Source organism: Mobula birostris, chromosome X, assembly GCF_030028105.1.
Source record: "Mobula birostris isolate sMobBir1 chromosome X, sMobBir1.hap1, whole genome shotgun sequence".
Taxonomy (NCBI): Eukaryota; Metazoa; Chordata; class Chondrichthyes; order Myliobatiformes; family Myliobatidae; genus Mobula; species Mobula birostris.
The window spans coordinates 69,196,931-69,221,981 of record NC_092402.1 but is presented as its reverse complement, the minus strand read 5'-3'; the positions used below and the strand labels follow the sequence as shown (position 1 = coordinate 69,221,981).

Genomic DNA, 25,051 nt, shown 5'->3' with positions numbered 1-25,051 from the left:
AATTTATCAATTTTTTAAAAAAAGATGCCAGGTCTCTTTAATGCAGCCTCATGACACTTCACAATGCCAATACATATAATCATACCCCACTTCTTTAAAGACAAATACAAAATTTTCTTATAGAACTTTACACATCCCCTGGCTTCACACTCAGGCTGTTATTTGGTCTCTAATGCGACCTACTCCTTCTTTTTACCTTGAATTAGTTCTAATTTGTACTCAGGAGGAGGAGTCTGATTACATATCTAAGAGGAATATGCTGCTCTACTTCCAACTGTCAGAGGTTTGTTACCACCAGTACCAAAAAACAGAATCTGAATTAAGTTCAATAAAATATATAAAAGTTATTGATCTATTTTCTCAAAGCAGAATACCAAAATGTGACAATTGTCAGAAAAAAATGGTTTCAAATATCATTCAGCAACCTTACAAGAGCAGTATACTTACTTGTTGAATGGTTTTGCCACAATAACTGGCAAATTGGATCATGCGATTTTAAGTTGCGTTGAGCCCTGAGTTCTGAACTTTCAGTACTTTGGTAAATAATCCTAATCAATGTCTGCTCCAATTTGTGATGCTGAACTCACTCCAGGCAGGGGAGGATCATTTTCTCACCTGAGAAATATAGATAAGAGCAGAACTTGGTACTATTGTGCTTTCTTGTTACTGGCTTTTAAAAGTAGCAATACAACCTAATCAAAATCATACAGAAATTTCTCCTCTTCCCACCCTCATTCCTGCCAAAAACTCAAGCAATAGTGTGCAACAAACAACAATGCAGAATAGCACAGTGTCAGGATCTTCCCACAGTATGCATTTTACTAACTGATCTCAACTACCTGTATCTCAGGAAGAGAAGAACAAAAACAGTCTTTGACTATTAATATCTTTAGAATGGTAGGATTCCAGTTCAAACAGGATTAAAGAATACCCTTTCAGTACCTTCCAGTTGGACAAGGTCACTCTAGAGATCCTGGGGTACATTTAATCCATCAACAAACATTCATAACTAATATCTTCAGTGGAGCTACCAAATTCATCAGATGAACGATAGCCACATTCCTAATGATATTTTGATGGTGAAATGGCTTCAGGGGTCACAGCCAGCTGGATGCCCATATCTCCAATAAACAAAGACAACTGTAAGTATGATTGAAGAAGGTGTGTTCTGGCAATTAACAAATAGTCATGAACAGTCATAATCTCTAGAGTTTGACTGTTCAGGAGGGCATTGAAGGAAAAAAACAAATTTCAACTAACAGAAGTCAGAGAAAGCAGAAATAAGCAAATTTTCACTTCCTTAGCCCATGGCATTCATCTGCAGCAAGCGTGACAGAAATATTCAGGCGAAAGAGGAATTCTAGGCCACACCAAGCAATGTCCGATGAGTGACTGACTATCAAAGAACAAATCATCATCCTATAGATTAGAAGGTTGCTATCCAGATGGACACTGGGTAACTGTAACTGTGGACCCCCACAGCAATCAAAATTTACAGTTGGATCAAACTCCTAATTGGCTGGTGCAACCTCTAGACTACATCTCACATATCATTAACTCTAGGAGGGTTAAGGAGACAAAACTGGGCAGGACAGAAAGGGAGGAAGACTGGAATTTTAAAAGTACGGTATTTACATCATAAATTGTTTGCAATGTTGCAATATTCAAAGTTGATTGCAAAATAAAAATTCCATAATTCCCTCACAGAATAGCAAAGAGAAAGGAAAATCTGATAATTTGGCCTCCCACATACCTGTAAATGCCCAAGTGCACCTTGCTGATTATTCCTTTTGAATGACAAAAGATGCAATGACCTAAGGAGGAAAATGTTAAATAACATAATGGCAACAGTAATTTGGAAATAAAATATTTTAAAATGCAGTCAGTATTATTTTTATAAGTCAACTAGTTAACACACTTATTTTAAAATCACACGCACAGATACTCTTGAAATCAATTGATTTAGTAGTTGAAAGTAACCCGGTTGAGTATTGCACGACATGGCTTCAGCTTCAATCTCCAGGATAACAACGCATCCTAGATCAAACCGAACTGCGATTATCTCTTTCCCCAGACTCAGCGGCCTTTCGATACCCCCAGAACGGGCACAAAATGCTGCACACTTGGTTGAAGCTGGGCCACACCGTTGGTCCGTAATATCAAAAGAAAATCGCTTTCTGAGGCAATTAGTTTAAAATTTGAGATTTAAAATCAAGGACTTTAAAATCCCGTAGGAGCATCACGATTGAAAAAACTATAAATTCAGCTTGGACGCTCTTTTATGGTTCATTCATTTTGACATTGTGTATTTTCTTTTTGTGTATCCGGAATACACAATTCTATTCCTTCAAGACGGCCATAAGTTTAATCTAACCACTAGACGTGACTTTCTCCACAAACAATTTTTGTTCCTCGGCCTACCGCCATGAAGAGACTCGTCGAAAACGGGCTATTGACAGTTTTGGTGGCGTCGCGGCGGAAAGTTCTCGAACTTGCTGCGAGGCTTCGACTGCGTTCCTAGGCCTCAAGTGTTTTACACAAATTGATAAAATTCCAGCACGCAAAGGAAAACAAAACCGTTATTTGATTTCTAAAGACGTAAATAAATAATCTCACTTTGCCAATACTGGGAATAAACTCGATAAATAAGAAACGGAAGGCAAGAAACACATTTACTTACACTATTTAGCCTTTCACCCCTCACTTGGTCCTCCAAGCACAACCAGCTTCGAATCAGGTCCTCCGAGGCAAGAGCAACCGTAGAAGACGCTGTTTGGAGCGACTCTACGAGCATCTGTCGATGAACGGCAATCTGTTCAGCTGTTGACGACGAGTGTGTAGTTCGGGACTGTTTTCTAATACAATATTTTTAGATGTTTAATTTCAAAATTTATATTTAGGCTATTCGGTTTACACAACTTTTAATTTGAAATACTGCATCTCATTGCGAATTTGATCAAAGAAATTAAGCGTTCGAACCTGTTATTTGGCTCTAATTCGCTCTTGTCTAAGAGGACCTGTTCGGTGCTCGTTGTGTTTGGAGGAGCGAGTAAGGGAGCCGAACCATGTATGTAAATATGCCCCAATTTTCTATCAATTTTATAATAGTTCCAATCCGTTCTTTTAATTATGCCAAGAGTTCAAATATTCTTAGTCAACATTTAGTTCTGTTAATACATGGATTTGTTCCATGCAACGGAACGTTGAGGCCTACAAATCCCGTAACAGCCTTCGAAGTTTGTTACTGTATATCGCATGATTTACAGTAATAGACATTGTTTTCACATTCTTGGATTGTCTTTGGTTCTATATCTATTATTAAGAAGTGGATTTAGACTTTGTTTCCGTGCAAAATGCTTTAATTTTCTTTTTGTTAGTACTTTAGTTTATATTAGTATAAAACCTTTTTAATGTAACAAAGCATCTGAATAAACTTGATAGATAGGGGACTAGTCTCTCAGGAAGAATTGTGTGGGTGACTGAAGATGTGATTGAAACAAAGTATTTATAGTTGATTGTACCAGTAGGATCAGTAGGCCGTGGGAAAGTTGTTTGAAGCTTAAGTATGTCAGGGTTAACAATTCTGATGTTATTTGGATAGATGTTATCATTTATTTTATACAGTTGAGTTGAACCAATCCATATAAAGTATTCTCTCAGTTACATAAAGTAAATCATATTCTTCTGCATTACATTGATAGAATCTGTCTAAGGCAGATTAGGTATCCATAGTAAAAGAGATGGATCCTTAATTTGTGTCCTGAAGTTAATAATGGAATACAATAATATCATGCTGCATATTTGTAAAGTGTTTTTGAAACTTTTGTTTTACCTTACCCTCATAGTACCATAGAAGAGTGCAGCACAGGAAGATAGAATGCAGTTTATTCTCCCTTTGCCATCCCTCCAAAAATGAGCTTTTTGTTTGTTTTAATCTGTTTTTTTCATGTTTATTGGCCTGTGGATAGTAGCATTGCAAGTGCACCTCCAGGTGCATTTTAAATGTAAAGAAATCTGTCTCTTCCACCCTTTCAGGCAGTAAGTTTTAGACTGTCAGCAATCTTTGATTTCAGAAGAATCCTTTCAGCATTACCTTGAATGTTTCTCTCTCCCTGGTTACTGTTCTTGCCGATGGGGAAATTCATGTTTTCTTATCTGGGCCTTGCACGTTATACATTTTGATTCTACCTCTTCCTGGCTTCATCTATTCTAAAGAAAATAACCCCATTTTTGACAATCTTTCTTCATAACTATCCTTGTATGGGACCCAATTCTTAAAGCAATGGATTATTTGGATATACTGTGTTCCATGGCTGGAACCTTTTAATGTCCTACCAAAGGTGACATTCTTCATCAGTGAATTGACCTTAGAATGTCAGTAAGGTTTTTGTCTTTGAACCATATTGAAGCTGCATCTGCAAATTTCTAGCAGCTTAAAAGAGTAATATTCAAGGGTAGGAACTTAGTCACACAATTCCTCCATTGTGGAAGTGGTGCTATCTACTATAGTATAAGGATTGAAACTGGGACATTATTGTCTGTGTGTTGCATCTACTTTATTTAATTTTTTAATTTTACTTATTTAGATGTACAGCACAGAATAAGCCTTTTGAGTTGCACTGTCCCACTACCCACCAACAACGCCAATTTAACCCCATACTAATTGTGGGACAATTTACAATGACCAATTAACCTACCTGGTATGTTTATGGACTAAGGGAAGAAATGGGAGGACCCAGAGGAAATCCACACATTCTACAAGGGAGGATGTAAAGAGGATGCTGGAATTGAACTCCGAAGCCCTGAGCTGTAATAGCGTTGCACTAACTGCTACACTACTGTGGCACAAGTAGTGAAAGATATTTTCCTCTAGATCTAGGGCAATGCACACAAAATGCTGGAGGAGCTCAGCAGATCAGACAGCATCCATAGAGAGGAATAAACAGTCGATGTTTCAGGTTGAGACCCTTCATCAGGACTGGAAAAGTAGTGAGAAGGCAGAATGTGGGGTGAGGGGAAAGAAATACCAGCTGGCAGGTGATAGGTAAGACCAGGTGAGGGAAGGAGTGCTGAAGTAAGAAGCTGGCAGGTGATAGATGGAAGGGATAAAGAGCTGAAGAAGAAGGAATCTGATAGGAGAGGAGAATGGGCCATAAGAGGAGCAGGAGGGGCACCAGAGGGATGTGATGGGCAGATGAAAAGAAGAGAAGGGTTAAGACAGGAGCCAGAATGGGGAATGGAAGAGAGAAGGGGGAAGAGGGAGAAATTACTAAAAGTTAGAAATTGATGTTCATGCCATCAGGTTGGAGGCCACCCAGCCGAAATGAGGTGTTGCTCCTCCAAACTGAGAATGGCCTCATTGTGGCAGTAGAGGAAACCGTGGACGGACATGTCAGAACAAGAATGGGGATGGGAATTAAAATGGTTGGCCACCAGGAAATCCCGTTTTTTGCAGATGGAGCAGAGGTGCATTGACAAAGCAATTCTCTAATCTACATCAGGTCTCACCAGTGTAGAGGAGGCCACATTGGGAGTAGATACAGTAGACAATCCCAAAAGATTTGCAGGTGAAATTTTGCCTCACTTGGAAAGACTGATTGAGGCCCGGAATGGGAGTGAGTGAGGCGATGAATGGGCAAGTGTAGCACTTCTGCCACTTGAAGGAATAAATGCCAGGTGGGAGATTAGTGGGGAGGGATGAATGAGGGAGCGATCCCTTGAGAGAGTGAGGGGAGCTAAAGATGGGTTTGGCGGTAGGGTCCTGTTGAAGATGGCAGAGGTAGAGGTGGCCATGGACCTACATGTCAGAATGAGAATGGAAGACAAATTAAAATGGGTGGCCACCAAGAAATCCCACCTTTTCTGGTGGATGGAGGAAGGTGCTCAATGTAGCAGTCCCCCAAACTATGTTGGGTCTCACAGATGTAGAGGAAGCCACACTGTGAGCACCAGATCTCCCTTCTCTCTTTTATCATTTACCCATTCTGGCTCCCCTCTTATCCCTTTTCTTTCCTTTGCCTGCCCATCTCCTCCCTCTGGTACCCTTGCTCTTTCCCTTTCTCCCATGGTCCACTGTCCACTCCTATTGGATTCCTTCAGCCCTTTATCTCTTTCACCTATCACCTCTCAGTTTCTCAATTCATCTACTCCCCCCCCCCCACCGTCATCTGCCAGCTTGTACTCCTTCCCCTCCCCCACCTTATTCTGACTGCTTTCCTCTTTCTTTCCAGTCCTGATGAAAGATCTCAGCCTGGAGTGTCGACTGTTTGTTCATTTCCATAGATGCTGCCTGACCTGCTGAGTTCCTCCAGCATTTGTGTGTGTTGCTCAAGATTTCCAGCATCTGCAGAATCTCTTGTGCATATGATTTTCCTCTTGTGCTGCTTAAAAGGTTGGCAGCTAAAATTCTATTTTGATAAAATTGCAGTTCCTGTGTGAAATTCTGTGCTTAATTCTGTCCTTTGTTCCTTGCTTCTAAAATGGTAACTTCATGTTTTTGAAGGAACCTCATGGAAAATGTAGAGGTCTGAGGTGGAAGTGTATGTTAAATTAGTGTACAATAAAGCTATGAACACCCAAACTTTAGCAGGTTTCATTGCTTTGATGGATGTAATGATGATTTATGTCCTGAGTTTTCTTCCCCCCCACCCCTTTTCATTCTGAGGAAGACCCTGGCTTTTGCTTGGTGATACGTCAGGAAACTTGATTTTTGGAGCATTAACATTTTGAATGAGGAACTGAGTGTACATTCCGTGTTCAACGTGTTGATATTCTATATGTCCATCAGTAACTGATTTTGCCATTTTCTGAGGTCAGTTATACCAAACTTTTGTTGTTCTCCTGGCTGGGAACAGCTAACAAAGAACAAACTAGGGAGCAATCCTAAATCTTGACTGATCAATGGATTTAGACAGATTGGAGGAGTCCTTAGTCTTTGTACCCAGCTTGTTTAATCAAAATTTCAGGCCTTTTACTTGCTGGAAATATATATTTGCTTACATGGCATATCAAAATGTAATAAATTTATTAAATAGTTACTTGGCAGAGTATTGTATATTTCTGAATTATAATGTTTCTTAATATAATATTCATGTAGAAGGTGTGGGTACTAGTCAAAAGTTGCAAATTCACTATGTCTTGGGCATTGTGGTTGCTTCCTTGAGTGATGCTTAGGTTGGGTGATGTCTTGATGGACTTTGATCCTTTTTAGAAATCACTGCTGATATTATGGGATTTAATTGTATAAGATTTCTTTCTTGGTATCAAGACATGGTCTAAAATTAAAGAGAAATTTCTTTCTGAAGTGCAAAATGTAGAATAGTTATTGTCAATTTATATATTATTTAATTGGCTTACGTGTAAGTTTAATTTTAAAGGGCGCTCATAGAATTTTCACTCATATGAACCATCAGTTCATAACCCTGATTTAGCACAGGATGACACGTATTATTTTGGATTTGTCTTCTCTCCCCCCGCCAAACAAATCTGCATATGTTAGCATTTTTAATGCAGATAAATTCATAATCAACCATTTGGTTCCATGTTTCAAGCTATTGTTACCATTGGAACTCTTCATTATAAAAACATGATTGTTAAATTTATGGGGATTGCATTTCATCACGTTGAAAGCTGACACCTTCTTTCTGCTACAATGAATCTCACAGTGAGGGAATGAGGGCGCAGAATCACAGGCCCCGAATTTACTGACCTCTCAAGTGGCTGCACTCAAATGTTCGACTCCTCATGGAATCCAGCAGCAGAGTGCAAATTTGCTGTAAATTTCCCAGCATGGGGCTGCAAGGGACCAAGGCAGTATAAGGTAATTTATAATATTTTGAATTAATTGGGTGTGCTAAGTGTTGTGTTGTTTAATTTATTTTAATAGCTTTTGAATGTTTCTGAATGCTAGTGGCATTCAAAAGCCTTTAATTCTTGACAGATTTGACAGTCAGCCAAGCCTGGATATGTGGTTTAGCTGGCTGCCATTTCTTAGCCATTTCATGACTCCATGTCCTGGAAGAATATATTTTGTTTTCTGTTAGAAGGCTTCATGCACTCTATTAAGACAATAATACAGGCAAGGGAGGCAGATCAGCCCACCTTGGCCACATGACAGCATTACCTAGCTCACTGCCCTTCTGCTACATGCAAACTCATCATTTTGGATCAGGACAGTTTTGGACAACACCTTTAAATCCATGACTTCTAATACCGAAAGGGAAAAGGACAGCAGGCTAATGAGAACACCATTGACTGTAGGTTCTCTCCATTTTGCACACCATCATGACTTGTTCCTTCAAAGTTATTGGGTCTAAATCTTGGAACTCCCTACCCTAAACATTGTGGGAATATTTTCACTAGAAGGACTGCAAAAGTTTAAAAAGACTTGCTTCCTACCTTCTCAAGGACAATTAAGTATAGGCAGTAAATGTTAGTCTTGCCAGTGATGCTTGTATCCCATGAAGTAATAAGATTTAAAAAAAAACGCAAGTTGCCATAAGTGATTCCAGAAGGGGTAAGTTTAATTGTGCCACAAAGGTCAGCAGTGTGCACAGTCAGCTTGTCACTGCCAGCAAGTTCTAACAGGTTTCAATTTTCAAGCAAATGCTTTTGACATTTTTGTGGATCTTGTATTCTGGTGTGCTGTTTATTTTTACAAAAATGTGGGGCTTTACAGCAACTTCTTAATTTTTTATTTCCAAAAAATGTTGTAAATATTATTACATGATTCATTGAATTCTTAATGATTGATGTGCCAGGATTGGATATGGTTGGCTTGTTTGACTACAGTCAGCAAGGGAAGAGTACTAAAGAGTGGAATACTTCTGTGTATTCTGGGAAGGCTTTTTGCAATGCACTTGGAAGTCCAGATAAGGAAGGTAGATCTTGCAGCATGTTTTGTAGAAAACCACAATTCCAGTCACTTCAGAATATCTCACCACCTCTTGAATGAATACAAAGGGGTTTGTCTTCATATCTTGAAGAACTCAATTCTTGATCTCTGTGCAAATGATTTCTGACACGAGTCCTTTTATCATTTTATAACTTTTGCTTTCCTTGTTTTTGAATCATAGCTTAATAAAGCATTGTTCAAAAGAATCTTTAACATTCCAGTTAGTGTTTTATGTAGCACCATCTTACTTGCCTCCTTTGAAAACTGACAAGTCTGTTTTTCCAACTTTTTTTGCTTATAATTCCTTCCTTCTCCTCTACATCTGTTCCTACACTCTGGTTCCCCTCCCCCCTTGTATCTACTTTAAATCCACTGGAGCCTCTCTAGCGAACCTACCTGCAAGAATATTAGTCACCTTCCAGTTCAGATGTAAACCGTCCCGCTGGAACATGTCCCATCTTCCCTGGAAAACTGCCAAATTATCTATAAATTTGAAGCCTTCCCTCCTGCACCGTCTTCAGCCACGTGTTGATCTGCGCTGTCTTACTATTTCTAAACCCGCCTGCACGTGGCACTGGTAGCAATCCTGAGATTGCTATCATAGAAACCACAGAAACTACAGCACAGAAACAGGCCTTTTGGCCCTTCTTGGCTGTGCCGAACCATTTTCTGCCTAGTCCCACTGACCCACACACGGACCATATCCCTCCATACTCCTCCCATCCATGTATCTGTCCAATTTATTCTTAAATGTTAAAAAAGAACCCACATTTACCACCTCGTCTGGCAGCTCATTCCATACTCCCACCAGTCTCTGTGTGAAGAAGCCCCCCCTAATGTTCCCTTTAAACTTTTCCCCCCTCACCCTTAATCCATGTCCTCTGGTTTTTTTCTCCCCTTGCCTCAGTGGAAAAAGCCTGCTTGCATTCACTCTATCTATACCCATCATAATTTTATATACCTCTATCAAATCTCCCCTCATTCTTCTACACTCCAGGGAATAAAGTCCTAACCTATTCAACCTTTCTCTGTAACTGAGTTTCTCAAGTCCCGGCAACATCCTTGTAAACCTTCTCTGCACTCTTTCAACCTTATTTATATCCTTCCTGTAATTTGGTGACCAAAACTGAACACAATACTCCAGATTCGGCCTCACCAATGCCTTATACAACCTCATCATAACATTCCATACTCAATACTTTGATTAATAAAGGCCAATGTACCAAAAGCTCTCTTTACGACCCTATCTACCTGTGACGCCACTTTTAGGGAATTTTGTATCTGTATTCCCAGATCCCTCTGTTCCACTGCACTCCTCAGTGCCTTACCATTAACCCTGTATGTTCTATGTTGGTTTGGCCTTCCAATGTGCAATGCCTCACACTTGTCTGTATTAAACTCCATCTGTCATTTTTCAGCTCATTTTTCCAGCTGGTCCAAGTCCCTCTGCAGGCTCTGAAAACCTTCCTCACTGTCTACTACACCTCCAATCTTTGTATCATCAGCAAATTTGCTGATCCAATTTACCACATTATCATCCAGATCATTGATATAGATGACAAATAACAATGGACCCAGCACTGATCCCTGTGGCACACCACTAGTCACAGGCCTCCACTCGGAGAAGCAATCCTCCACTACCACTCTTTGGCTTCTTCCATTGAGCCAATGTCTAATCCAATTTACTACCTCTCCATGTATACCTAGCGACTGAATTTTCCTAACTAACCTCCCATGCGGGACCTTGTCAAAGGCCTTACTGAAGTCAATGTAGACAATATCCACTGCCTTCCCTTCATCCACTTTCCTGGTAACCTCCTCGAAAAACTCCAATAGATTGGTCAAACGTGACCTACCACGCACAAAGCCATGTTGACTCTCCCTAATAAGTCCCTGTCTATCCAAATGCTTGTAGATTCTGTCTCTTAGTACTCCCTCCAATATCTTACCTACTACCGACGTTAAATTTACCGGCCTATAATTTCCCGGATTACCTTTCGATCCTTTTTTAAACAACGGAACAACATGAGCCGCTCTCCAATCCTCCGGCACCTCGCCTGTAGACAGCGACATTTTAAATATTTCTGCCAGGGCCCCTGCAGTTTCAACACTAGTCTCCTTCAAGGTCCGAGGGAACACCCTGTCAGGTCCCAGGGATTTATCCACTTTAATTTTCCTCAAGACAGCAAGGACCTCCTCCTTTTTGATCTGTACAGTTTCCATGATCTCACTACTTGTTTCCCTTAATTCCATAGACTTCATGCCAGTTTCCTTAGTAAATACAGACGCAAAAAACCTATTTAAGATCTCCCCCATTTCCTTTGGTTCCGCACATAGCCGACCACTCTGATCTTCAAGAGGACCAATTTTATCCCTTAGAATCCTTTTGCTCTTAATATACCTGTAAAAGCTCTTTGGATTATCCTTCACTTTGACTGCCAAGGCAACCTCATGTCTTCTTTTAGCCCTCCTGATTTCTTTCTTAAGTATTTTCTTGCACTTCTTATACTCCTCAAGCACCTGATTTACTCCCTGCTTCCTATACATGTCATACAACTCTCTCTTCTTCTTTATCAGAGTTGCAATATCCCTTGAGAACCAAGGTTCCTTATTCCTATTCACTTTGCCTTTAATCCTGCCAGGAACATACAAATTCTGCACTCTCAAAATTTCTCCTTTGAAGGCTTCCCACCTACTGATCACATCCTTGCCAGAGAACAACCTGTCCCAATCCATGCTTTTTAGATCCTTTCTCATTTCTTCAAATTTGGCCTTCTTCCAGTTAAGAACCTCAACCCTAGGACCAGATCTATCCTTGTCCATGATCAAGTTGAAACTAATGGTGTTATGATCACTGGAACCAAAGTGCTCCCCTACACAGACTTCTGTCACTTGTCCTAACTCGTTTCCTAACAGGAGATCCAATATTGCATCCCCTCTAGTTGGTCCTTCTATATATTGATTTAGAAAACTTTCCTGGACACATTTTACAAACTCTAAACCATCTAGACCCCTAACAGTATGGGAGTCCCAATCAATATATGGAAAATTAAAATCCCCTACCACCACAACTTTATGTTTCCTCCAGTTGCCCGCTATCTCTCTGCAGATTTGCTCTTCCAAGTCTCGTTGACTATTGGGTGGTCTGTAATACAATCCCACTAATGTGGCCATACCTTTCCTGTTTCTCAGCTCCACCCATAAGGACTCGGTGGACAAGCCCTCTAATCTGTCCTGCCTGAGCACTGCTGTAATATTTTCCCTAACAAGGAATGCTATTCCCCCACCTTTCATTCCTCTGCCTCGATCACATCTGAAACATTGGAACCCTGGAATATTAAGCTGCCAGTCCTGCCCCTCCTGTAGCCAAGTTTCACTAATTGCTATAACGTCATAATTCCACTTGTCAATCCATGCCCTCAACTCATCCGCCTTCCCCGCAATACTCCTAGCATTGAAATATATACACCTCAGAAGATTTTTACCACCACTCACAACCTTTCTATTAGTGGATTTGCTTGAACTTTTAACATCATTATCCTGGAGGTCCTGGCCTTTAACTTGGTGCCTAACTCCCTAAACTCGCCTTTCAGGACCTCCTCACTCTTCCTACCCAGGTCTTCTTGCTTATCAAGGATCTGTCAATGTCTATCTTGGAAAAAATATTCAAAGACTGCTTTCATTGCTCTTTGTTAAAAAAAAAAAAAAAAGTTTCAAAGATTTGCGCATGACTCTGCAAGAAAATAATTTCATTTTATCTCTGCCTTAAACAGGTGGCACCTTATTTTTAAACAGTGACTGTGATTACCATAGGAGAGAAACATTAAGGCTACTTAAGACATTATCTATTTCAGTCATTTTTTTCCCCTGTTCTAAATTGCAATGTAAGCCTAGCCTGTCCAATCTTGTAGGACAACCTGCCCAATCTGGATATTAGTCTAGTAAACCTTCTCTGCATTCACCAATTCCCCACATAACTGAAGTTAGTTTTGTGTTCAATCCTCCTCACAATACATAATGACATTCTGTTAAATTTTCCAAGAAACTTCCTATACCTGCATGCTAGCCTTTTGCAAATCATGTACCAGGACACCCAGATCCCTCTGCATTTCAAGAGCTTTGCAGTGTTTAACTATTTAAATTATATACCTTTACAAATTTTTCTTGACAAAATGGACAATTTCACATTTTCAGAATAAAGTATTTCTTACTGAAATCATATAGGTCCTCGTGAGACTGCAGCGAGAGTATTGCCTACTTAATGAAAGTATACCTGCAACAGAACAAGTGCACCAAAGGTTTATCAGATTGATTCCTGGGATGACAGGTTCCTACTGTGAGGAGAGCTTAACTAGATTAGGCTTTTACTTGCTTTGAATTCATAAAAATGAAACATTCACATTCTTATAGGCCTTGATAGGATAAGTGCAGAATTGATGTGGCCCCTGGCTAGGATGCAACAGTCTCAAAATAAGAGGTCAGGCCTTTAGATCTGAGATGACAAGCAATTTATTCATCCATATTTTTGCCATTCTGTACCTAGAGGGCTGCAAAGCATACTCAGGATAGATAAAAGATTGATTTTTTTCGATGCTAAGGGATATGGAGTTTATGCACGATAGTGATGCCAAGGTAACAGATTAGCCATGATGTTAATGAATTACAGAGCAAGTGTAATGGTCCAAATGGCATGTACCTGCTTCTATTTTGTATGTTTCTTATGCCAGATCTAAAATAGCCCATTCCCTGAATGTACTGATTGAGAAGGTTATATTGGATGCATCCATGAACCTATCCTCCTCATCAATACTACTATGTTGGTTTGCCTAGTGCAGATGTGGATTAAAGTCCTACGTGACTTATGTGCTACCCTTGTTATGTGAGCATCTAAATTTCCTTATTTGTATCATGCTCTGCCTACTGTTTTAGGGTTATAGGCAACTATCAAAACGTCTTGCCCCTTGTGTTTCTCAGGTCCATCCAAACTGGTACTACTATTTAAATTTCAGATCTAAGATTCTTTTTCTCCGAATTCTGACCTTATTGACCCCATGCCAAATTACATGTGACTTGGATGTTAAACAAGAATTGTTCGTGGCACTGAATGTCAGCAGAGTAAAGCTACCTTCTGCACCTCCATACCTACCATCAGCCTTTTCAAAATAAAACTTTTTGATCATGTTGTTTTATGAAGCAGTGTGATCTTTTTTTATTTTAAAATATTTTATTTACAAAAATCAACCCCCTAACCCCCCACCCCCACACAGTACAGTTTACAAGGTGATGTATCATGTCTGTAGATATCTGGAGAGCTACTGATGTCACACTTTATTCATCATACTAGTTTGGAATGCTCTGAGAAAGTCAGCAATTTTGTTAATAGTCCAGATTCAATCATATTAATTATAACATTCTGGGTGTCTATAGTTAATTGGAGGGAGGAAGCTATATATTTGGTACTGAGGATGTTTTAATTACTTTGGCTTTTCAGCTATATGGGTTTGTTCAGTTGTCTGGCTGAGCAACTGGGACTTCATGTGAATTTCTTATTTAATATCAAATGTGCCCACTATTTTGAGAAATGATATACCAAAAAATCAAAGCAATGTTCAAAGGTAATTTAAAAAAATTTCTTACTGGGTTTCTGTTACTCACCATTTTAATCATTTGGCCTTTCATTGCATTTCTAGTTCTATGATGTTTTAACCTTTTCTTTTTTCTTAGGTTAATACTTCTTGATCATTATTGCAAATATTGGATCCTATTCTCAATTTTGTCTCTTCTAAAAGTGCAGACTCTTCCTGGGGTAAACTTCCGATTGTCTCATCTTTCCCAGTCGATGGGTTTCCTTGTACGCGAACCAAGATGAGTAATTATTGGTAGGTCATTTTGCAGTGGGTGGCATCACATCTGACCACAGCCTATGTATGACTATCTCTACATAGTGTTTTCCAAATTCTGTGTCATGACCCCGAATTGTTTGCCGCATGAGCTGTTGGAATCATGATTCATGGGCCACATAGAGTCCATCATGTTCCTACGATAGTGGTCTTGGCTAATTTTGGAAGCAGTCAAACTACACCTTGTAACTCCTGCTGTCTTGATAATCTACATTCATTTTGAGGCATGAGAGCAAAGGACTAATGATTTACTTTGCTGACATGTTACAACTGCAGGTAATGGTTCTTTCACAATAAAAAGAACCAACCAGTTCCCTTCCACCACCACACTCCTCCGTCTGGCAGAACTAATCCTCACCCTCAACAATTTTTCCTTTGGCTCCTCCCACTTTCTCCAGATTTGAGAGGTAGCCATGGACACGAGCATGGGCCTTAGCTATGCCTGCCTCTTTGGCTAGGTAGAATATCCAAATTCCAAGCCTTCTCTGGTAATGCTTCCCGACTCTTCCTCTGCTACATTGATGACTGCATTGGTGCTGCTTCATGCACCCATGCTGAGCTCATGGACTTCATCAAGTTTGCCTCCAACCGCCACCCTACTCTTAAATTCACTTGGTCCATTTCTGACACCTTTCTTGATCTCTCTGTTTCCATCTCTGGAGACAAGCTGTCAACCAATATCTTTTATAAACCAACCGATTCCCATAGTTGTCTTGACTATACTTCTTCCCACCCTATCTCCTGTAAAAACGCTATTCTCTTTTCTCAGTTCCTTCATCTCCACCGCATCTGTTCCCAGAATGTGACTTTCCTTTCCAGGACATCAGAGGTGTCATCCTTCTTCAAAGAATGGGGTTTCCCTTCCTCCACCATTGATGCTGCCCTCACCCGCATCTTTCCATTTCCTGGATATTTGTGCTTACCCCATTTTCCCACAGCCTTAACGGTGGTAGAGTCCCTCTTGTCCTTGCTAACCACCAACACATCCTCTGCGACCTCCACCATTTCCAAAGGGATCCCACCACTAACCATATCTTTACTTAACTTCCCCTGACTAATCTCCCAACTGGCTCTTATCCCTGCAAGTGGCAGAAGTGCTACACCTGCCCATTCATCTCCTCCCTCACCTCCATTCAGGGCCCCAAACTGTCCTTCCAGGTGAGGCAACAAATCTACTGGGGTTGTCCATTGTGCCTGGTGCTCATGATGCAGCTTCCTCTAGATTGGTGAGACCCGTCATAAATTGCTTTGTTAAGCACTTCTGCTCCATCCGCCCACAGTGGAACCTTCTGATGGCCAAACAATTTAATTCAGATTCCCATTCCCGTTCTGACATGTTGGTCCATGGCAGCCTCTTATGCCAAGATGAAGCCACCCTCAGGAGGAGCCACACCTTATATTCCATCAGGGTAGCCCCCAGCCTGGTGGCATGAATGTCGATTTCAAGCATTAAATTGGAAATTAAGTATTCAAAAATACTTTGGGAAGCCCAAATCTGTGGAGAAACACTTTCCAGCAGGGATCATTGTGTTGAAATCAGAAATGGGAGCTCTTGTTATGTTTCCTTCCCCCTTTACTTTGGCTGAAGGGCAACTGTAATTAAATCAGTGCAAGTTGGCTTCATTTTATTTCATTATATCAGTTTTGCACCATCATTGGACTTGCTACCATTATATTAGGAAATATTTGTTGGCTGAAGATGGATTCGTTATCTCCTAAAACTGTATCAAGCCTGTATCTCCGGAGTTGTGGAGGGTGGGGGTTGGTGAGTAGAAACAATGTGATTGCTGCCTGCTATGTTTGAAAGCATGTGTATACATTTAGTAGTGATATATATTTAACAGTTCACACTGGAAAACTTTAACCTAAAAATTAGTCTTCCAAAAATCTTACATTGGCATTCATTTAACAGCAGTTGTATAATGTATCCCACAGTGATAAAGGGAGCACTCTTTTACTCTTTTGGTTGTAACCTCAAAACAAAATAAGTTTGGCAAATTTTCAACAGAACCTTAATGGGCCTAAGTAATTGCACAAAAATTTGAAATTTACTAGGGAGAAGCACCCAATATATTCCCAGTCTTAAGCCCTAGGGATAAATTATTGGGGAATGAAACTGTGTCACTGGTATGATGGGTCCTATTTATCTTGGGTATGATCAAGGGGAAGTGTATTACAACTAACCTTATAATATTTGATGTCAACACCAGCCAAACTCTGTTCCCAGTCAACATTGTTCAGCTTGCTGAGCTCAAAATGCAGTAGTTCAAGTAACGTTTACTTTGTGGGTTAATTCCTCCTTCTCTGTAAAGACATACCTTGATTTTCTTTTTCAGATGTTTTAATGTACAGTTGCTGAGAAACAATAATAGTCTGTGAAGATGCCGGATAAAGATAATTTATTTAACAGTGGTAATGACGAGGCTGGCCACAGCTCAGATGATATTTGCCGTGACTTCCTGCGCAATGTCTGCAAACGTGGCAAGCGCTGCAAGTTCTACCACCCTGACATTAATGAGGTATCCGACTTGGGCGTTAAAAAAAATGAGTTTGTCTTTTGCCATGATTATCAGAACAAGGAGTGCACTCGTATCAACTGCAAGTTTATTCATGGGACAAAGGAAGATGAGGAACATTACAAAAAATCAGGGGAGCTTCCCCCACGTCTGCGCCTTACAGTAGCCATGGGTCTTGGCCTTTCACCATCTGACCTTTCCTTTAAAAAAGGCGAGGTTCCAATCTGCCGAGATTACCTGAAAGGGGACTGTCAAAGAGGATCTAAGTGTAAATTTCGGCACTTAAAACGTGATGAATATGAGTATGAAAACAGAACCTTAGAGAGATTGGCACGAGACCAAGTGCTTTCTCCTGTAGTGCGGCGATATGACCCATTTGATGACCTTTATGACTCTGATCGCTATACTGATTATGACCATATACTAAAGAGGAGAAGAGTGGATGGCTTACGATTTGAAAGTTATGATTTTAGTATCTCAAATTCGCGTCCAGTGGACTATAGATTTCTAGAAGAGGAGAATCTGATGCTTCGAAAACGTGTTGAGGAACTTAAAAAACAGATCTCAAATCTGATGGCAACTAATGAGGTACTTTTGGAGCAAAATGCACATTTCCGCAACCAAACTAAGGTGGTGACGCTGACTTCCACTCCCACAGCAACAGAGCAAATACTGGCAGCACCAACTGTGGCCACACTGACCAATTACAACCATGGTGTAGCACAGACTCATACTACTTTAAGCAGCCAAGCACTTCAACCACGACCCGTCACCCAGCAAGATCTAGTGGCAACTGCTGCAGCTTCTGCTGCAGCACCTACCAATGCTGCACCAACAGCACAGCATCTTAATCCTGAAATTGCTTCTCTCCCTGCGGCACTTGCCCAGACCATTGCTCAGGGAATGGCACCTCCAGTTTCCATGGCTCCGGTGGCTGTCTCTGTTGCACCAGTGGCAGTATCAATTGCACAAGCTCTGCCAGGAATTACCATAAGCCATGCCACCACTCCAATGGTTACTTATCCAATTGCTTCGCAGAGTATGAGAATTACAGCAATTCCTCACTGAGAAGCCATGATCAAAGAAACACATAAAGGTTTTAGAAGAGATTCTGTTCCCATGTTGCTTTCCATGATGTGTGTTATATAGATATGCACGCCAAAGCCAAATTGGATTCTGACCCATAATTTATTTTTATGTTGATTAAATATTCCTCTTCAATTCATTGCATACTCTGAACACTTATTTTACTCCTCATAATTTGTGCTCACCTCATCCTCTTGTAAATCCATTGTCTAACTTAACTTAAAATGTGTGCAAATGACACAAAAGTTTTTCTATAAAGGTTTTGTGTTAGAACAAATCACTGGGCTGCGATGCTGCGCAAATATTCCGATCTACTTTTCTCCTTTGTCTATTTGCTTTCTTGACGCAAAACTGAAGTTTAGCAGCAGACGAAATTGTAAGTTTTTCTGGCAGTAATGAGCAAAAAGAAGTAATGGAAAACTTTTTTTGTGGCTGTTGTTGGCGCTGAATGACTGCTGAATTTCCCATATAGTGGCCATTGCACCACAGAGTAATTCTCAGTGTGAAACATTTTTGGGGCATCTTGAAGATGAGGTGGCGCTCGCTTAAATACAAATACTTTTTTGAACTTTCTGAACCATCAGATTTTACAATTTAATCTTCACAATATGAGAAAAATGCATTGCATTACCAAAGTGTCTAATTAGTTTTGAAGCTATTAGAATGACTGAACCTAAAGTGTACTTTCAGCTTTGTCATTCTTGTTGCACTGGGTGCCCAAGGTATGAAAAAGTCACAAATCCACAATAATAAGATTAAACTCTTACCTTTTTGCTAGCTGCAAGAACAATGTGAGCTAAAAGAATTTGAATTGCTTTTTCTGCTGGATACCAGAGCCCTAAACAAAAATGTCCTTGGTTTGGCATTTTACTTGAATTAGTTTATTGGTAGAAATGGGAAGTGGATGGGGAACACACATATTCAGGAAGGATGTCATGAGGTCAAGTGTTGTAGATAGAAAGTGACTCTGGATCTAGCCTGCAGCTGTTGTTGCTCTGGCGTCTCTTCTCTTGAGCTGTGAATGCACCAAAACAGCAGCAAAGCACATTTCTTAATGTTGACTGGTGACAATAAATGAGGATGGGACTGGATAAAGATAGTTGAGTAAAATGGATGAAAAACAAGTGTCAAAAACAGTTCCTCTGCATACAGCTTGGGTCAGCAATACAAATCTTTTTCAAATCCTTGTGTGAAAATGCATATTCTATTTAATCCAAATATTGTAATTTGTATGCAAGTTCAAGAAATGTACAAATTCTTTGATAAATTGTGTAGAGCTGATAATTTACAGTATACCGTAAGGTAATTATAAAGACAGTCTTACCTGGGGCCAGAATAGAAGTGTTTGCACACCGTCTTTTAAGTTTGCTGAGCTGAACTGTTGCAGGTAGGGAATGTGCACATTCATGTTGAAAATATCTTTTCTCCCTTTCAAGCTTGTGTCCATCTCCATTAGGAGCAGGACATTCCTTTCCTGGCTAGTTGGCTTCAAACCAGATAATGCCCTTAAAGACATTTTGAACACAGTTTATCTTTTTTCTTAAACTTTGAAACTCTTGAAAATCCACAGATATGGTAAAAATCCATTGGGATTTTATATTCAATGTTCTGACCACATGATTCATTTTCCTGAAATTTGCCAAAATGATCTTCTAATTAGTTAAATGTGAATGGCTTTTGTTTATTCACTATTGAAATTTAACTGATGTCACTGTAACAATTCAATTTCATTGGACCAGGTGCTCAATTTTAAAGGAGTGGCTGTGACATTTTACCCGAAGTTTGATTACATTGTTGTTTAATTAGCTAGTTATTGGGGGCACTTACCCTCAGTTGTTGCTTTTCTGTTAACCTTATCTTCAACTTGTATATAGTAGCTGTGTAGTCTTTTCAGATATGCACGTGATGCTTGTCAGGTTCTTGTGTGGTCGAGAAATTAGAACCAATGATCTAATCTTGCACAATTGAAAGAAACTTAAATGATCAAATTCATTTGCAATGTTCCCATTATTATTCTACTAGTTATTTGTAATAGCTCTTCAGCTGCTTTGCTGTAATTTGTATTAAGCCAGTGAGGGTGGGAAAGGAATATACATTTCTCTGGACAACTTTCTCCCACAGCTCCTTATGCTACCATTATGAACATCCAGGATTCCCTTGACTGAAACTAACACATACAATATTGTTGGTATGCTTGTAAAACATTCAAGAGCCATTCAAAACCAAGCCCTTTCCAGTTTGTTTAAGAGCTATATGGACAACAGTATAGTAAACTAAGTAAATACCATATATCATGGTGATAGCACCAATTAAAATGGTGTAAATGCTAGATATTGGACCCTTTTCAAGGAATTTTCAAACTAGTCTGTATATTCAGTTAAATTAGGTGAGTGAATAAAAGCATTATTTAATGTGTCACAGAATCCTGGTGAATGTAACGTGTTTGAATATGACATATTTGCATAAAACAGGAATCTCTTTATCACTATTGGGTCAGGAAAAATTCAAAATTTAAGATAATTTTCTTATAGTTTTCTTATGCATATTTATAAAATTGATTCCGAGGTGTCTTAAATTCTGTCAAAACTTAATTATTTTCTTTTAATATTGTCTGTTTATGAAAAACAGTTGAGCTATCATTTTATAAAATAATCTTTGGCTCCAATATTGGCAATTCTTGTCCTTCACATTTGTTGGGTTGGGGAGGTATCAATAACTTCAGATATTTGTATAATTTTTGAAATTTTCCTTGGCATGAAGTTCACCAATAATTTGGCAATGGATGATGCACTGAACAAAAATGTGAATTACCCCTTAAAATCAGCATTGCCAAGTAAGCTAATTTTCTGCTCAAGATTTATTTAGTCTTGTGTATAAAGTGAGAGAATTCTTTTGCTAAATGGTCATTATGAACCAATAGTGTTTTGTTAGCTTACAAACATTAAGGTATCATTTCAATGAGACATAGACTTCTCTGGAATATAAAGACCAAAAACACAACACAAATGTGTAATTGATATGTAATTTGTGTGAAATTTTCAAATTAATTTCATGCTTTTTCACGTGTTTTGTTTTACAAATTTCAATGAAAGATGTGACATACTGCAACCTTGGTGAACTATGCTATAACATTGGCACCTGTAATCCTTTATCCAATAAATTGATCTTAAAAGACCTCCTCACTAGTGTGATTCTCATGGTTAAAAAAATATTTGGATGGTCTGTGCATAACCCATTTACCTGCTTGATCAGTAACCTGGGTCTCCATTCACCACCTGCATTCCTTTACCACAGATGCTGTTCAACATGCTGAGTTTCTCCTTGCAGATTGTTGCTTCAGTTTCCAGCATCTGCAGTCTCTTGACTCCCCACTTTATTTACTCTTTCAGGCTGAACTCTTTCACACTTTCCCCCAAATAACAGGAGTAACCAGGAGAACCCACGTGTGTTTTCACTGTGTTAGATTTTTAAAAATTACCCATTGAATACTCCTCCAGTGGTGGTCTGCCCTGATGTACTGTATCCCCAGGATTTTTCTTCTATTTCTGTCTATGCTGGAGAAATTCATAAATCAATGAATTTACCTTTACATTTTGCTTACATTTTTTGACACAGTCTATCCTTGACACTTATGTTCTCTGTCTAAATGTCTTTATCTCCAATCTGACTAATAGTTTTCCATTGATTATTATGAGCCCAGTGACTCTCATAGCTACTTCAATTATATATTCCACTGAGTCTTTTGTTTTTTTAAAGTTGTATCCACCCAGTTGATGCCACCCTTATGTACCAGAGCTTCTGAAGTGTCTTCCCACTTTTCTCAGCAGTGATTGTGTTGTTATATACTGAATACTTAAAACCAAATCCATCTTATTTCCTGTACTTACCCACTTAGCTATCTCAGAACTATTACTGTTTATCTTGCATCCCACCACTATTTGACAGATCAGTCTTTACCACTTCTAACACGATCTCACATTCCCCCGACCCCAAATTACCAAAAATATCTTCACTTTTTTTGTCATTATCTCACCACATTCCAAAGGAACGATTTCCATTCGGCCTCTAAACCACAGTGCTTGAATTCATTTGTGTTTCCATTCAACTGTAAGAAATTTGAAACCTGATCTACGGCTCAGGATTGCAAACATATTTTCAAGGGAGATGGTTAGTTTTTGTTTGCACAGTGGGTGGGGGTGTTGGAAAGACTTGAACTGGGTTACAGTCATTTGTTGAAACTTCCATCTTACTCCAACTTCGATCTCTATGCGCTTGGCTTCTTGCGTTGTTCCATTGAGCTCAATACAAGCTCAAGAACATATTCTCATCTTTCTACTCCATATTTTACAGTCCTTTGCATTAAAAGTTGTCACTTAATTTCAAAACTAAACCACTGCTTTGATTTTCTCTCAGATGGTGTGTGCTGGTAATTTAGGGTGGGTATACTGGTACCTCCAAGAATGCGGTTGGCTCTGACCAGCTTCTTGGAAAAGGAATCCCTCTGTGTCTACACGACCAACGTGGGTGACTCCCTACCTTTTTGTTCTATTATTTTCGTGAGCTACTGGGGTGCCTTTTCTGCATTGCCAGATCTTCTATTCTCTCCCTCTCTGCAATTCTGCTTTAACTTTTTACGCATACCTGGGTCCTAGAAACATCATTTTTCATTTGTGTTTTCTAATATCTTACATTGTTTTCTCTTATTGTCTTGCACTTCAAAATTTTTTTTAGTCAGCACCCTGTCTCCAGATAAATTAATCTACAGTTGATCTTTATGTATAAGGACAGTACTTTTTCTCTTCATTTCCTATTCCCTGGCTCTGTTCCTCTTCATGAGCTCTGTTCTGTGGTGCCCTTCAATTGTGATGAATGATCAGAGATGTAAAACATTAACCCTTCCTCCCTTTTTCCACTGATACTGCCTGACCTGCTGAGCGTTTCCAACATTTTCTGTTTTTTCCGAGTCCCTTGCTCTCAGGTGTCACACTGAAACTCGATACCTCCTCATAAGAAGACCGGTCATCACATTAACGTCCCTTTCAAATTCTGAAGTTCAGTGCTCAATGTTCATTTGTTCAATTATTCTACCATTTCCATGTAGTTTATTTGTAAATGTAAGAATGAAGCCACAGACTATTTTGATATGTTTATTCTTTGTTGTATTTAAGAATATTATTAAAATGATCAACCAGTGCTGCAAACGGCTTCCTTACAAGTTGATTGGATTAGTATTATGTACATATTGTTTGCTATGCTGTGTTTGGCAGTTTTTACCCTGTGATTGCCCTTGGGAAATTCTTCTAAACAGGTTAATGTTTCGATTAATACACGTTTCCTGACCATTGGAGCTTAATACCGTTCAAGTGACTATTTAATTGAAAAGGAAATAAATCTTTGCACTTATTTGTATGGAATCCTGACAATGTAGAACAAAAAAGAACGAAGGGTCTGACGAAGTCCTGACGAAGGGTCTTGGCCCGAAACGTCGACTGTACCTCTTCCTAGAGATGCTGCCTGGCCTGCTGCGTCCACCAGCAACTTTGATGTGTGTGGCTTGAATTTCCAGCATCTGCAGAATTCCTTGTGTTTACAACAATAAAGAACATTTAACTTTAAGCTTGCACTTTCTATTGAACTCTCATTTACTTTTAAGTCCACGTTAAAAATTTGCTGGGTAAAATGGTTTAAGTAACACTACTGTTTTGTTGAAGGGTCACTTGACAGTGTGTATTGTATCTAAATACAGTTAAGCCTGACATAGTGTTAGAGTTAAGGGGAAGCTCTTCACTGGTTTGAGTCATACCCATCACATTGGGCTTTTTGAGCTGAGACCCTTCATCAGGACTGGAAAAGAAGGGGGAAGATACTAGAATAAGGTGGTAGAGGGAAGGAGTATAAGGTGATGGAAAGTAATAGATGAAACCAGGTGGGTGGGGGAGAGGGGAATGAAGTAAGTAGGGAGGTGATGGGTGGAAAAGGCAAAGGGCTGCAGAAGGAGGACTCTGATAGAGGAAAATGGACCATGGGAGATCTCACTGATAATTACCGAATGTTGAAAGGACTAGAAAAGGTGGATGTGGAGAGGATGCTTGATGGGGGGTCCAGATCTAGGGGGCACAGCCTCAAAATTGAGGGGTGACCCTTTAGAACAGAGAAGGAAGAATTTTTTTTTCAGCCAGAGAGTAGTGAATCTGGAATGCTCTGCTACAGACAGCTGTGGAGGCCAAGTATGTGGGTATATTTACAGTGAAAATTTATAGATTCCTGATTGGTCAGGGCACCAAAGATTATGGTGAGAAGGCAGGTGTATGGGGTTGAGTGGGATCCAGGATCAACCATGATGGGCTGAATGGCCTAATTCTCCTATGTCTTATGGGAGGGGTACCAAGGATAGGCAGGTGATGAGAAGAGGCAAGAGGGTGCCAGAGTGGGGAAATGAAGAAGAGGGAAAGGGGGGAAAAAAAAACTACAGACGTTGAAGAACTCGATGTTGATACCAGCAGGTTGGAGGCTACCCAGATGGAATTATAGGGTGTTGCTCCTCTAATAACCTTTGGAGGAAAACCCTTCTCTTCCCCCCCCCCCCACCTTCTTATTCCAGCATCTTCCCCCTTCCTTTGCAGTCATGAAGGGGTTCGGCCTGAAACATTGACTGT

General features: G+C 39.7%; 2 protein-coding genes across 13 annotated transcripts in view; one reads left to right on the top strand and one right to left on the bottom strand.

The window, feature by feature from the left end:
• Positions 1-2,741, bottom strand: part of LOC140191786 (zinc finger CCCH domain-containing protein 10-like) — a 28,491-nt gene extending 25,750 nt beyond the window's left edge. For 3 of the 5 annotated variants that reach the window (XR_011883923.1, XR_011883922.1, XM_072249537.1), the window contains exons 1-3: positions 2,681-2,741; positions 1,754-1,814; positions 448-615 (exon numbers count right to left, since the gene is read on the bottom strand). The gene's annotated coding sequence lies outside the window, so the exon portion shown is untranslated. Of the gene's footprint in view, positions 1-447; positions 616-1,753; positions 1,815-2,616; positions 2,636-2,680 lie in introns of those variants that run through there. The other 2 variants (XM_072249538.1, XM_072249539.1) reach the window with 2 other exon arrangements.
• A 54-nt stretch (positions 2,742-2,795) lies between these two features.
• zc3h10 (zinc finger CCCH-type containing 10) lies at positions 2,796-24,011 on the top strand. 8 transcript variants are annotated; one of them, XM_072249599.1, is made up of 5 exons: positions 2,796-3,067; positions 6,231-6,391; positions 7,665-7,819; positions 14,618-14,772; positions 17,130-24,011. In XM_072249599.1, the coding sequence occupies exon 5, from the start codon at positions 17,175-17,177 to the stop codon at positions 18,375-18,377; it is 1,203 nt and encodes a 400-aa protein (XP_072105700.1). In that variant the 5' UTR covers positions 2,796-3,067; positions 6,231-6,391; positions 7,665-7,819; positions 14,618-14,772; positions 17,130-17,174; the 3' UTR covers positions 18,378-24,011. The 8 variants fall into 8 exon arrangements, with proteins under 8 accessions (XP_072105700.1, XP_072105698.1, XP_072105699.1 ...); XM_072249597.1 differs by lacking the exon at positions 6,231-6,391 and having other exon boundaries at positions 14,688-14,772; XM_072249598.1 differs by lacking the exon at positions 6,231-6,391 and having other exon boundaries at positions 14,683-14,772.
• Positions 24,012-25,051: the final 1,040 nt, after the last annotated feature.